General features: G+C 42.5%; 1 protein-coding gene across 5 annotated transcripts in view; it reads right to left on the reverse strand.

Moving 5' to 3' along the window:
- Window positions 1-12,835, reverse strand: part of DENND5B (DENN domain containing 5B) — a 181,890-nt gene that overhangs the window by 43,491 nt on the left and 125,564 nt on the right. For all 5 annotated transcript variants that reach the window (XM_054988150.1, XM_054988149.1, XM_054988147.1 and 2 more), the window contains 4 exons: window positions 8,781-9,317; window positions 7,623-7,854; window positions 4,241-4,391; window positions 609-702 (listed from right to left, as the gene is read on the reverse strand). In XM_054988150.1, coding sequence (XP_054844125.1) covers window positions 609-702; window positions 4,241-4,391; window positions 7,623-7,854; window positions 8,781-9,317 — 1,014 coding nt within the window. The remainder of the gene's footprint in view (window positions 1-608; window positions 703-4,240; window positions 4,392-7,622; window positions 7,855-8,780; window positions 9,318-12,835) is intronic.

Here is a 12,835-nt window from a genome sequence, read left to right on the forward strand (position 1 = left end):
GACAGGGATATGCAAAATGTGCTAACATATGGTGTAAGAGTACATACATATTACATGGGAGGGCAGAGAACTCAACATGGGAATGCCCTTTCTTGAAGCTGAATATAATACATATACATATCGACCTTCAGCTTCTGGGTCTCAGGGCTCCATCAGCTTGGCTGTAAGCTCCTATGGAATCCATTTTTAAGGCTCTCCATCTCCAGCCTTATAGCTGCCTAATTTATATCTAGGCATAGTAGTTCTAGAGACTCATAGCAATGAGTCTTAAATGTACATTTAAAAAAAGAAGAAGAATTTACAGAAGAAAGCAGCAAGACGTCAGGTTTACAGTCCCCCATCCTCCCCCTCCCACCCTTTTGATTGTAGCTTGCCACAACATCTACGTTTAGACATTTTCAATTATAGTAATAATTCTACCAGTTCACATTCATGGTAAGGCTCTGTACATCTGCAAAATAATACATGTATTTTACATTTCATAGAATGTTGAGCTATTCAAGAAGTGCTTGGAAATGTTCCACCAACATTTCCTAAAAATTGCCAGGTTTAGTAGTCTATGATTTCATAGAGCCTTGGAACACTTGCAAAACCACAAAACCACTCACCTCTCTTAAATCGTTGTCTAAACCGATATGCTCTGAATGTTGGCGAAGGCGATCTTTCCTACGCTGTGCTGTGGTGCTTCGACTAACCCACCGACTGAGGTTGATAAAAAGAAAAGTGGGGCAAGAAGCTGTAACTACACTCAAGATGTAAATGCCACAGCATCACCCACAATAAAGATTTTTATTCTCCGATACACGTGTTTACAAGTCCAATAACCATCTTGAAAAATAAAATAAGAGGAAGGGCGTGCTATGAATCAAATGGAAAAGGAAGAGGATATGGAATCAAGCCAGTATGTTATATAAACACATTTCAAGTTACTCTTGGTTGGCTAACATCAACATACAAGTTCAGTTCTTCGTTTGGGCTGAACTAATAAGCTAGATAAAAAATGAGGTTGCTATTCTTAGTGTCTTTAAGTATGCAATCTCTTTACACCTCAGGGAAAGAAAAGCCTCTTCAAGACAGACAGATTCATAACCGCTTAAGAAGGGGCTATCAACTTTATGAAATGCAACATAAGAAAACAACAAAAGTAGGGAGGTAAATCTCCAAAAGATGTTTACATGAGTGAATTTATCTGCACAGTCCTACTTGTACAGAAAAGGCAATTTCAATCTTTTGCTGATTCTCTTGTAACAACAGGAGCGTTATATCATCCACAAAGTTTCATACCAACAGCCTGGTAATTATAGATCAAACATAATTGGTCTCAAACAACCCAGATAAGAACTGCAGCAGAGAGATGGGCAAGCAAAGTTTTTTTTTAAAAAAAAATATTTTTAATCATCTTTATGACACCACTAGAGCACATTTTTAATTAAGCTAGAACAAAAATATTCTGAGATTAACAATGCAATCCTAAACAGAGTTGCATCCTTCGAAGTCCATTAAGATCATATCACAAACTGTCTAATCTAAAATCAGCAGTTCTTGCCTTTGTGCTGGGCATGGGTTTTCCAATATCAGAGGCAGATAAGACCAAGGAAGTAATATAAGAGAAATCCAGCCATACTGGCACTCCTCTCTATGGCATACTCATTCAGCATTTCCTCTGTGTGGTGAAAATGCCAGCCAGATTCCTAGAACTGGACTCCTTCTATAGTTTGCTGCAACTCTGGAACAAAGCAAGTGCCTCATTCAGCCTGCTTATAGAAAGAATGAGGTCCATGTTCTCTGCTATTGACATTACATGGTGCCACGTAACAGATGCAGAAGCTCTTTTTAAAAATGAAAAGCAGTCATAGAAAGCTGCAAGCCCTTCTCTATGGGCTGTTTTCAGTGGGCTGTTTTCTGCTTAAAAATGAGTGGAAAAGCAGATAAGGAGGAAGGGGGATTTTGTGCAGAGCAATTACTGGAAGAGAAAAGGGTCAAGCAACTTTTCTTCCTCCGATCAGATTTGCGGCCTCACATGGCATCTTTTCATAAACAATGATATATCTGGTGTCTGTTTTGTGGGCCTGCCATGTTGCATTTAGTTCAGACCAGATTTGGCCTTGAATCTGAGAGCAGTCTCTTCTACGGTGGTTAAGTGGTTTGGCTGCGAATCAACACTACTAGTTTGAATCCCACTACTGCCATGAGCTCAGTAGGTGGCCATTGGGAAGCCATTCCTCTCAGCCCCAGCTCCCCAGCTGTATTGTGGGGATAATAACACTAACTTGTTCACAGCTCTGGGTGAGGCTCTACTCTGCCTAGAAGAGCAGTATATAAGTACAGTTATTATTATTACTTGTCAGTCACTGTAATTGCAACATAGACAGACTTTTTGTCAGAAAAGGAAGACAACAAGAATGAAACCAACCTAAGCCCAAAGAAGCACCTCAGTGCTAGGAAGTTGACATGACTACCAACTTCACATCTTTTCCAGAAAGCCAGCTTATAGCTCAAAAGATTTACAAAGCAAAAGGGGAAGTGAAAGACATTCAGAATCTTTCCTCCAGCTTCTGAGCAATTTTTCCAGCATTCCAAAAATACTAACCTTTCCCCCCCCAGGAACTACCACACCTGCAATTATGAGAGGTATGTGGAAGGTGCAAAATAGCAAAGAGTCCAGTAGTACCTTTAAGACTAACCAACTTTATTGTAGCATAAGCTTTCGAGAACCACAGCTCTCTTCGTCAGATGCACCTGATAAAGAGAGCTGAGATTCTCGAAAGCTTACGCTACAGTAAAGTTGGTTAGTCTTAAAGGTGCTACTGGACTCTTACTATTTTGCAACTACAGACTAACACTGCTAACTCTTCTGGATCTAATGTGGATGGTGGCAGCCTGACTATGGACAATTGCAGCATCTCTTGGCTGGTGACAGATACTAAACATGAGAAGTGGCACAACCTATCACTTTTGCTGCATTTTGTCCACTTTTGAATGCATTTTCATCATTTTCTTAGAGGATGAATGCTCCCTCTGCTGCACAAGAAACTTGAGAGCATTGTAATTACTCTTTTTGAAGAAGAGATGCTGCACGAGCTTGGTCAAACCTTCCCCTGCTGTTATACAAACATTTTGGAAACAGACCATTAAAAAATGATAAGATAAAACCTTCAACTGAAAGCCTGGGTAAAAAAGATGTATTTTAGATTGTTCCCAGAAGAAAGTAAGTAAGTGCCAGCTGAGCATCAGTGTAGAAGGCATTACAAAGGCGAGGTTCCACCTGAGACAATCCCCTCTCTAGTCTTTACTTGCTTTACCTCTGAAGGCAGGGGGCAGAAAGCAGGGCTTGAGAAGCAGGTCTCAATTGTCTCCATTACACAGACACAGAATTTTGTGTGGCTAGTGAAAGGTTAACCCAGTATCATACTGCAGATGTGCAGTGGAATTCTATGCATGCCTATGGAGATGCAAGTCCTACTGTGCTCAATGGGTCTTGCGCCCAACTAAGTGTGCATAAGATTTGCATCAGCTGGTCAAAAGTGTACTAACAGCAGGAGACAGGAACTTCAGAGGCATTCCACAGGCTGGCATGTTCCGTCTGCGGCTTGCTCTCTACCAATGCATTCTGATCCTTTGTAAGCAAATTACAAAGAATTACAGGATACTTAGTTGAGACTGTATTAGAGAGCTTATTTAATTACTTTGATTTTACTGCGCATATGCCTGATTCCCTCTAAGTTAACCAGTAGTTTAAACTTTAAAACCAATTGCAGAAGCCCAACAAAGACTTCATTCCTGCTTAATTAGAATTTGTTTTTGTCATCAGAAAGATTCAGATCAATTTTTTTTAAAGTGTAAAAATGTTTTACTACAGGATAAAAGGTGATAGCGCTACTATGAAGGTTTTTTTTAAAGTATCAAAATCTAAATGCAGAGGACAAACAAGAACTGGTGCAGATGTTAGAAAGCTACTATAGTACTCCCCCCCACCAATGTCCCACCCTATTAGTATACAGGATAATGCACTTTGCACTAGCTGGAGCTTATGAACACTTTTCAAGGTCAGCTCCACTTAACATATATTAGCGTAATGTGACTTAAAGGGTGGGAGGGAGGAGAGGATCGTTAGCTAAGGAGTCTGCACGCCAAGTATTATTGGTTTCTCAGTGCCCAAGGGAATCAGGTCTACCACTGAAGAAGCAGCCCACTTACTAGAATAAGTCACTGTATACACGGACTTTAAAAAAAAGCTTACTTGTTATTAGTAGGCCCAGTTGCTAACACATCTGACTGAAGTTTTGGGAAGAAGCCTGGTTCATATTTGCCTTGACCTATCTTCATATCAAGCAAGTGTGGATGAATTGCCGTGTGATCAATTTTCGTCAGCCGCTGTTCAATGGCCTGAGCTGAAAATGGTGATCAACACAGATAAGGTTAATACATTTTAGTCACTTAAAAGCAAAGAAGCAAGGAATTCGTCTTCCACAGCCAAGACCAGGGTCCCCAACATGGTGCCTGAGAGCAACGTGGTGCCTGAGAGCCGACACCTTACCTGGAGCCCACCAAGTGTTTTCAGAAAGTGGGTTGGGCCAGGTGGGGCTCTTGCCCAGCATGGCTTCTGATTGGCCACTGAAGATGTGATTGGCTGTACAGATTAAAATAATATTGTGGTGGTGTCTCTTGCCACTATAGTATTGATTTTATTCTGTCTCTCACTCCTGCCCATCTGAAGAATTTGTGGGTAGCCCATGCAAGTGAGGCAAAGAAAATTATTACCAGAATGAGGAAACTTGCCCGACATCAGGAACACTTAAAGAATGTTCAAAGTCAGTATACTGGATATGAAGGAAGTGAAATATCAGTGTGATTGGAGAAAAATTGTAGAGATGGGGGGAGCACAGAATTCAACAAAGGGAGGTAAGAAAAAAGGAAGATGGGAGAAAGGAGGAACTGGGACTTGGCATGGAGCTAGCATTTAGAGAACTATGAACGAGAAAGTCAAGGGAAAACTGTTCCATAGGGTGACTCCAAGAAGGCTCCTATACTATTAAGAATTGCAGAGAAGAAACATTTCAACCATGTCCTAAGCACTACAACAGGATAAGCTTCTCCTAATGCAATTCTCCCTTTGATAGAAGAACTATACTGCAAATATAAATAGCAAATCCATTCACTCAATTTCCATAAATAGCAAGTCATTTTCTAGGAAAAGGTCACATGTCTCTTGCATAGGGGAGTTGGGAAAGCCCTTTTTTAAGGACTCCCAACCAGAGAAGCATGTTTTGCCTTACCTAAGATTCTAGCTTTTTGCCAGTTACTCAAGGGTAGCATTATCTACTATGAATTAAACGGACTCATTCATAAGAAACACTGTTTCTTTTGAGGTGGCCGATGGATGATTCATTGCCCTCTTGCCCCAGACATCCCTGAAATACATCTTTCTGCTCTTTGTCACAGAGATGCTGTAGACTTGGGGAGGGGGAGACATCCACTTCAACAGCATTTATGTTGCCCTTCCCTATTGCATAAAGCCTCATTTAGAGCATTCCAATTTCCCCAAAGCACCTCACCAACAACAACATTTGTGCGAAGTATGAGGTGTGAGCACAGTACCAGAGGAAGGCAACAAGATGATATACACCAGTGTTGCTAAGTTCAGCACCTGGTCCTGATCTCTCATCAGTGAACTCCTGCTGAGCATTTAATGGAGCTAATATTGTTAAGGGAGAGGAGGTGGGGAAGGCTACCACTTAAATGCATATTGTGACAAATAATACAGTGTCTGTATCAAAATTCTATCCCTGTTCCTCTATACGCAATTGTATGAAACACACAAGAGGTGAAGTAGTGCAAACTCTCCCCCCCCCCCGCATGTTTCTGGTGAGATGTTAGTCAAACAAACGTTTGGTGATGCATTCACATTTGTGGATTAAGAGAACAAAGGAAATTTGATACTACAATTGGCTAGCTGTGTCTCAGGACAGAGAAGACGGGGTTCCGGTGCCACAATGTCAATCGACGCTAATCTTAAGAGAGAAAGCCAACCTGAAAATTGAAACCGTTTTGAGCTCAGATTAATAAAACATTACAACATTGTATTCCTGAAACACAGACACAGGAAGAAAAACAAATAAAAACCCATTTTTGAGACACATTATGTACCTGAAATAATAGTCAACATGGCCCCATCTGCAGGTGCTTAAAATCCAGAGATTGTAGCCATATAGACAGAAGGGAGCTTTTTCAGTAAACTAGAGGGACCCCCAGGGGGAAAAACGAGGGGTGATTAAATCCCTGGAGATGAAGGAGCATTTGCACATATATGCACAATGCTCCTCCACTGGAGCTGCTGTATCATGGCAGAGACAGCAGTGCTACAGGTCAGTAGGGAAGGGAAGGCGGGCAGGGGGGTGGTAGAGAACAGCAGATAAGAGGGTACGGTGGCAAGGAGGGGGCAAGAGGAGGAGCCACTGCAGCTATCCTCCAACCTCTTGAGGTGGTGGCTGAACAAGCTGGTTGGTTAGTGGCTGGCCCACCAGGCAAGCAGGACAGGATAAGAAGAACAGAGACACAGGGAGGGCCAACAAGGGAAGACAGGTGGCCAGGCAGAGCAGCACAGAGTGATGGGCAGGAAGAGCCTGAGGAGATGGCGGCGGGGACCAGCGTTCAGGATAAGGGGAGAGAAGAAATAGGGTGTGGAAGGGGAAAGATAGGAGAAAAAGACAGCTGCAGGAGGAAAGGGTACAGAAAAGTGGCTGGCAGTGGGTGTCAGAAGACAGAGAGGTATGGAGAGTTTTTAAAGGGATTCCCACTTGTATACCTGAAATGAATTAAGTTCAGTGATAACAGCAAACTTTTCACTGCTAAAAAGGAGCTGCAAAACTAAATCCTTCTGTGGTTCAGGCAAATCACTCTGAAATGCCCTTTAGTACACAAATAAAGGGAGTAAAATCTGTAGAAATAGATCAGATTATTTCCAAGGGGAATTTACATGCCTACAATACTGATCAGTCACTAGAGAAAATTCTCTACTGTAGGGAACAATTAATCTGGTACTGGAAGTGCTTTCTCCATTGATTACCAGTTTGTTTCTTGGTGCTATTCAAGGTGTTGGTTGTTAACTTTAAAGACCTCAAAAACCTGGCTTCCAGAGACATGTCCTGTCCTGTTACAAACCCCACTCAAACAACGGTCCTTGCATTGTGTCAAAGTCACCTGAAATTGGTTTAGGAATTTACCTTCTCCAAGGTATGGAACATACTAAGCTAGCTATGGAACATGTTCCAAAGAAGCCAACTTGTTCCCTTATTCTTTAGGAGACTAGTTAATCCTTTTTTTGTTCAGAAAGCATTTGAGCAAGCAGACAAATTTTCAGTGCTAATTTTCCATCTGTTTTGTGTAACGTTTCCGGTTGTGCTAACATATTTTAATGTTGTTATGTTTGAATTTTTTTTTCTTAAAGTTTTGCATTGTGGTTTTACATTTATTAGGTTACAATGGTGTCTTGTGTCATACTAAGAAGAATGAGAGAGATTAACATAAATATTCAAAAAAACACCAGAAGCGACAAGAAAATATAAGCATCTTACTCTAACCATGTTTATTTTCACAATGAAAATTGGTAGATTTGTCCAGACCTGCTTCTTTTAAAGTGCTGCACTTCTGATACGTAGATGTTCTTAACGCAGGAGCCCTGACGTTATACAGCCTCATCTTATCAATCCGGGAATCGAATACTCGTAGAAATGGATCCTTCTCTTCCCACTGGGACATAATTTTATTGTCGATAAATGTTGCAAACATTTGGGTTTCGATGAAGTGAGAGAGAAATGGAAGGTAAGGCTCAGACTGGTCAGAAAGAAAGGAAGCCTGGAGGGGGGAAGAAGGGAGGGAAATCCAAAAGAAACAAACAGTTACAACACAGTGTGTGACTATGTTCTGTTTCAGTCTTTGGTCTACTCTATTCCTGGGCATGTTCACAGGCAATATGCAACAGCAAACTGTATTTGTCCAACTTTCCCTATTCTTTTCTTCTTACAAAGTTCTGCTATTAAAACTGTCGAACCACTTCAGTCCCAGTTTGCTATGTTCCACGAGGCTGAATCCTGCAGATTTGCTCTGCTAATGGTGATGCTTTCCTTTGAACACAAGGAGCATTTCACTAGGCAGAACATTCCTTCACTCCATGCACCACAGGAAGGTGCCACCATTAGCAGAAAGATTCAAAGGATTCAACCCATTAATTTTAGTACACTAACGGGGCATCACGGTTGGCTGATGGACATCCTTTACCCAGCAGTGAATCCTATGCAAAGTTACTACTTTAATAGTCCACTGATTTAGCTGTCTTAGACTGGAGTAAATCTTTAAAGGAGTTTGTCTTTGGATAGGCTTGGCAATCACTAGACTAGCATAGAAACATATTTTCTGAATAGCTGAAGAGCACAACTTCTGCCAATACATCTACCGTCAAAAATCCAATATATTCTTCTTGAGATAAGTAATAAATCCACAATAAGTCCACATTTCAATGGGGGTGGGGGTGGAATCCATCATATTACACTTGTTTTTAATTTATTCAGACTGATTCTCTATCAATATTTCATTTCTAGCCCAATTTGTACTTGAGCTATTTTCTAGAGGGGGCAAAATTTAAAATTACCTGAGGAGGCCCTAAATAAGTCTACGGCAGCTCTAAACAGCACTGCACCAATTTATACCCACTGCATACTGATATCAAAACCCACACAAAAAGGCTGTGTTAGCTTAGAAGAGAAAGATCTGGCTGCTTTTACTTTGTCAAAGTTCTGCATCTGTTCCCTGTTTGTCAGCCACGATTCCCTGTCCTGCGCAGCCTGAATGACGAAAGCCTCATAATCGGAAAACATCTGTGTGAAGCGGTTGGCAAAGACCTCCCGAAGCTGCACATTCAGTTTATAGTCCCTCAGTTCCCCTTCTTCGCACTGAAGCTTCACATCTCTCTCCTTTTCTGCCATTGGAGCGGTAATACTCATTTTATCTACCGCCACTCCTGTCCTCTTTGCCAAAGCCTGGAGGCGGGCAATGGTTTCGTTGCCTTTCAGCAGCTCGTACATGTTGAGGGTGTTGTTGGGGATGTTCCCGTTCTTTTTATCGTTGGCCAACTCGTTAAGGACAAGGTTCTTCAGCTTCGTGGCACTCTCGCTACAATGGAGGGTGGCCTCCAGGGGGATCCCAAACTGAAGGAGAACTTCGGAGAGTTCCTGGATGAAATCCAGCTTGTTGGGAAACTGAGGAAGTTCCTCTGGTAGTTCGATAAAATGGTTATCAATATCCACAAAGCAGAGGTTAGCCTGGGGGAAAAAATAAGTCAAATCTATGTTTAAAGAGAAATTGACATTTATAGTCCAACAGTGGCTTTGTATTATGCAACAGACAGACATAAAAACCGCATAAAAATGTGCATACGCAGCTACTTCTTAAACAAGGGGTCAGACCACTGGTCAACCTGACTCAGTGCTGCCTACTCTATCTGACAGTGGTGCTCCAATATCTCCAGTGCTTTCCCAATAACTTCTCCCCCCAGTCCTTTAACTGGATATATTAAAAGAGCTCCATTTCAAATCAGTACTTCAGGCTAAACCTACTTCATTAGGATCGCTTTGAGGCCCTTTTTTATTTAAAAATAATTATATTGATTGCAAAACGCTATCCACACAACACCACACACACACCCTTTTGGAATATATATCTATGCTGTTATAACAGCTAGAGGGAAACAGGAGCTGTTACAGTGAATGGCATGACTGTGCTAATTCCCAAATTTTACAAATCTGCTCATAGTTTTCATTTTTTTAATCAATGCTGCCACCCCCACCCCCTGATATCTGAGGAGTTGTGGAAAGAATAACCCAACACAGCATCTGTAAAAAAGGCAATGGTGTGGAACAGCCGCAGCCATGCCAATTTGAAATGCTGCTGTATGACATCATGGAAAATCAGGAGTAAACTCAGCGTGCGGAAAACACCAGCACCCATTGTCTCATAATAAAGTACTGTAACTCCTTAAGCACTCAATGTGGCGGAGATGCAACCTAAATAAAGTAATTTAAACATATGGGTGATGTACTGCCAAACACATCGGATATTCAAGGCTATGAACGAGCACAGATGTGTTCATAAAGAAATACCTGTGACGACTTTAATTAAAAAAGAATAAAAGAGAACCTTTCACTTGATCATGGCATGACTAAGCCAACAGGACAGCACTGGCTCAAAACATCTCTACGCTTGAGGCATGATCCTCCCCCACCACAATAAAAATATAACAGTAAACCGAACAGCAGGTTGCTCATTCCCTTTAAGAGTGCAGAATTTTTGCCACCTGAGATAGCTACTTAACAACAGAGCCAGCCATCTGAAATATGTGTATAGAGTGATTTCTGTGCCCAAGTCGAATTTTCGTTTTGACAGGAAAAGCAAAAGAATTATTCTATAGAACAACAACCCCTGACCCTTCAGAAATATAGCAGTATCTTGGATTAGATTTTAAAAAAAAATTGAAACGCAAGCTTCTATCTGGAATTTGTTGCCTAAAGATTAGTTGAATGAAGAAAGCATTTTTAAAAGCCAGTTTGTTTCCCCTGAGGGAAGTGAGGCCTCCAATGTACCAAGCATGACAAAACAGCATAACAGGAGACCTAGATATTCACAAGGGCAACAGCAACTCATTCTTGTTTAAATGATGTTTAATTGGTACAAGCATTTGGTCACTTTCTTCAGGGCACACAGGGCAACGGGCTTTCCTCAGAAAGAAAATGGCAGTAATCTGAGGTAATCTCCAAATTATATTATTTAGTTCCTTTCAAAAATGTGCATTGTTACAGGACATTAAGCAGGGGGCACAAGTACAACATTACAGTGTAATTCTAAATATATTGCATGTATTAAAAAACAGGAGCGCTAAAAACCACACATACAGGTTTCCTGTGGTTTTTCGTATTTATATTTGAATATACTGATGAGGGGATGTCCATAGACTATCTATTTACCCACACAACAATCAAACAGTGTGCAGTTCCATAATTCTTTTTGTGTTGTTGGCGTAGAGAATTTATCCTCTTACTAGTATTTAATTTCAAAGGCTTTTTAAATATCAGGCTTTGCAGTTTAGTTGTTTTTTTTTTTGAAGTCTGAAAATTAGATGTGAGCCCAGAAAGTCCTCAGTGGCTCCCTTTCTCTTCTTCAAAGAACATCCAAATGATAAACACTAATTCCAACCAGCACCCTTAACATCCATAATGGGCAGTTGTTATAATTTTATCTCAAGAGCACAAACAGTTTATATTTAGCTTCAAGAGATAGGAACTTGGCCTGAACAATAAAAAGAACACCAAACTGAAACACCATTCACTAGTAATCATTTGCTAAAGAACCAACCGGTTTTTACACTCTGCGGAAACCTCTGATTCAAACCATTACTGGCTATGTCATCTTTACCTCCCCACACCAACTCAAGCACATAGATACAATCTCCTGAATTGTAAAAGAAAAAATATTGATCTTATCTCTGCATTGTCCTTAATAGACCATTCATACCATGGTAACAGGTCTGCACTTGGGTGGGTTCCAGTAAAGTTTATCTCTGTCCCATAGGGTTTGGTTGGATGATGGTTTCATTGTCCAAATGCAAACCCATTTTCACAGAACTGCATGTTTCATCAAGTTACAATAATTCACAACTTGAGGAAAATGCAATGATATTCCAACCACGTGAAAACAAGCAAGTCTAACATGTAATCCTAACCAGTATTGCATCCTTCTGAGATCACTGACTTTAATGGACTTAGAAGGATGCAACACTGCTTTGGACTACACTCTCAGTCACTTTGGGGCGTGGTAGCAATGACATCTTCCCTGGGTTTATACACGTGTCCACTGATGCCATTTGTAATTGATTTGTAAGGTTTTTAAAAAAAAAACCACAGAACCAGTCCGGGGGCTGAGCCTCAGCCCCCGGCCTTGCCGGGAGGAGGCAAGGAGAGGCAGCCGGGAGACAGCTTCCCTGCCGCCCCAGCCAGCAACCAGGGCCAGAGCCTGCCTACACCAAGAGGAAGGGGCAAAAGGCCAAAGCCTCAGAGGGCTGGAAGGGGCAGGGAGAGACCAGCTAGTCCCACCCTCCAGGGGGAGGATAAGGGGCTAAGCGGACCAGAGGGAAAGGGCAAAGGCAGGGGGAATAGGGACCCAGCAGCGGCCCAAACAGAGCCCTTACCAGCCAAGGAGGAGAAGCAGCCACAACAGCCCAGCTGTTGTGCCCAGAACCACGCCCCAGCTAGAGGACAGTAACCTGGCTCAGGAGATGCTAAGAGCCAAGCCCCTCCAGGTGGAGCTGCTGGAGGCACTCTGTGGGAAGGGCTGGGCAGCCAGCCAAGGGGCCACAGCTGGGCCTGCCTTCAGCAATCAGCTCAGCCAGAGAGGCCTGGCAGCCAGCCAACAAGACACAGCTGTTGCTGATCCAGGCAGCCCAGCCAGCTACCCCAGCTGCAGCAGCTTGAGACAGCCCTAGCCAATGCTGGGAGGCCAAGGAGGGGTGCGGCCTGGCAGGCAGGGCATGCAAGGAGGGCGGGGCAGTGAAAGGAAGCCCTATAAAGGTTGGATGGGAAGAGCTTGGAGGAAGGTAGGGTGGAGATTGCAGAGCGTGAGCAGCCCAGATTGAGCAGGCCAGCGAGTGGACTGAGAGGGAGTCTGGGTGAGGTATACTGCCCCTCCTTCCACAGAGCAGAGTCCTGCGGCATCCCTGGCACACCTCAGACGTCAGGGCTGGCCTGGCCGATGCCCCGCCCAGCGGCAGCGAGCGCTGACAGAACCGTGA

Source organism: Eublepharis macularius, chromosome 9, assembly GCF_028583425.1.
Source record: "Eublepharis macularius isolate TG4126 chromosome 9, MPM_Emac_v1.0, whole genome shotgun sequence".
Lineage (NCBI taxonomy): Eukaryota > Metazoa > Chordata > Lepidosauria > Squamata > Eublepharidae > Eublepharis > Eublepharis macularius.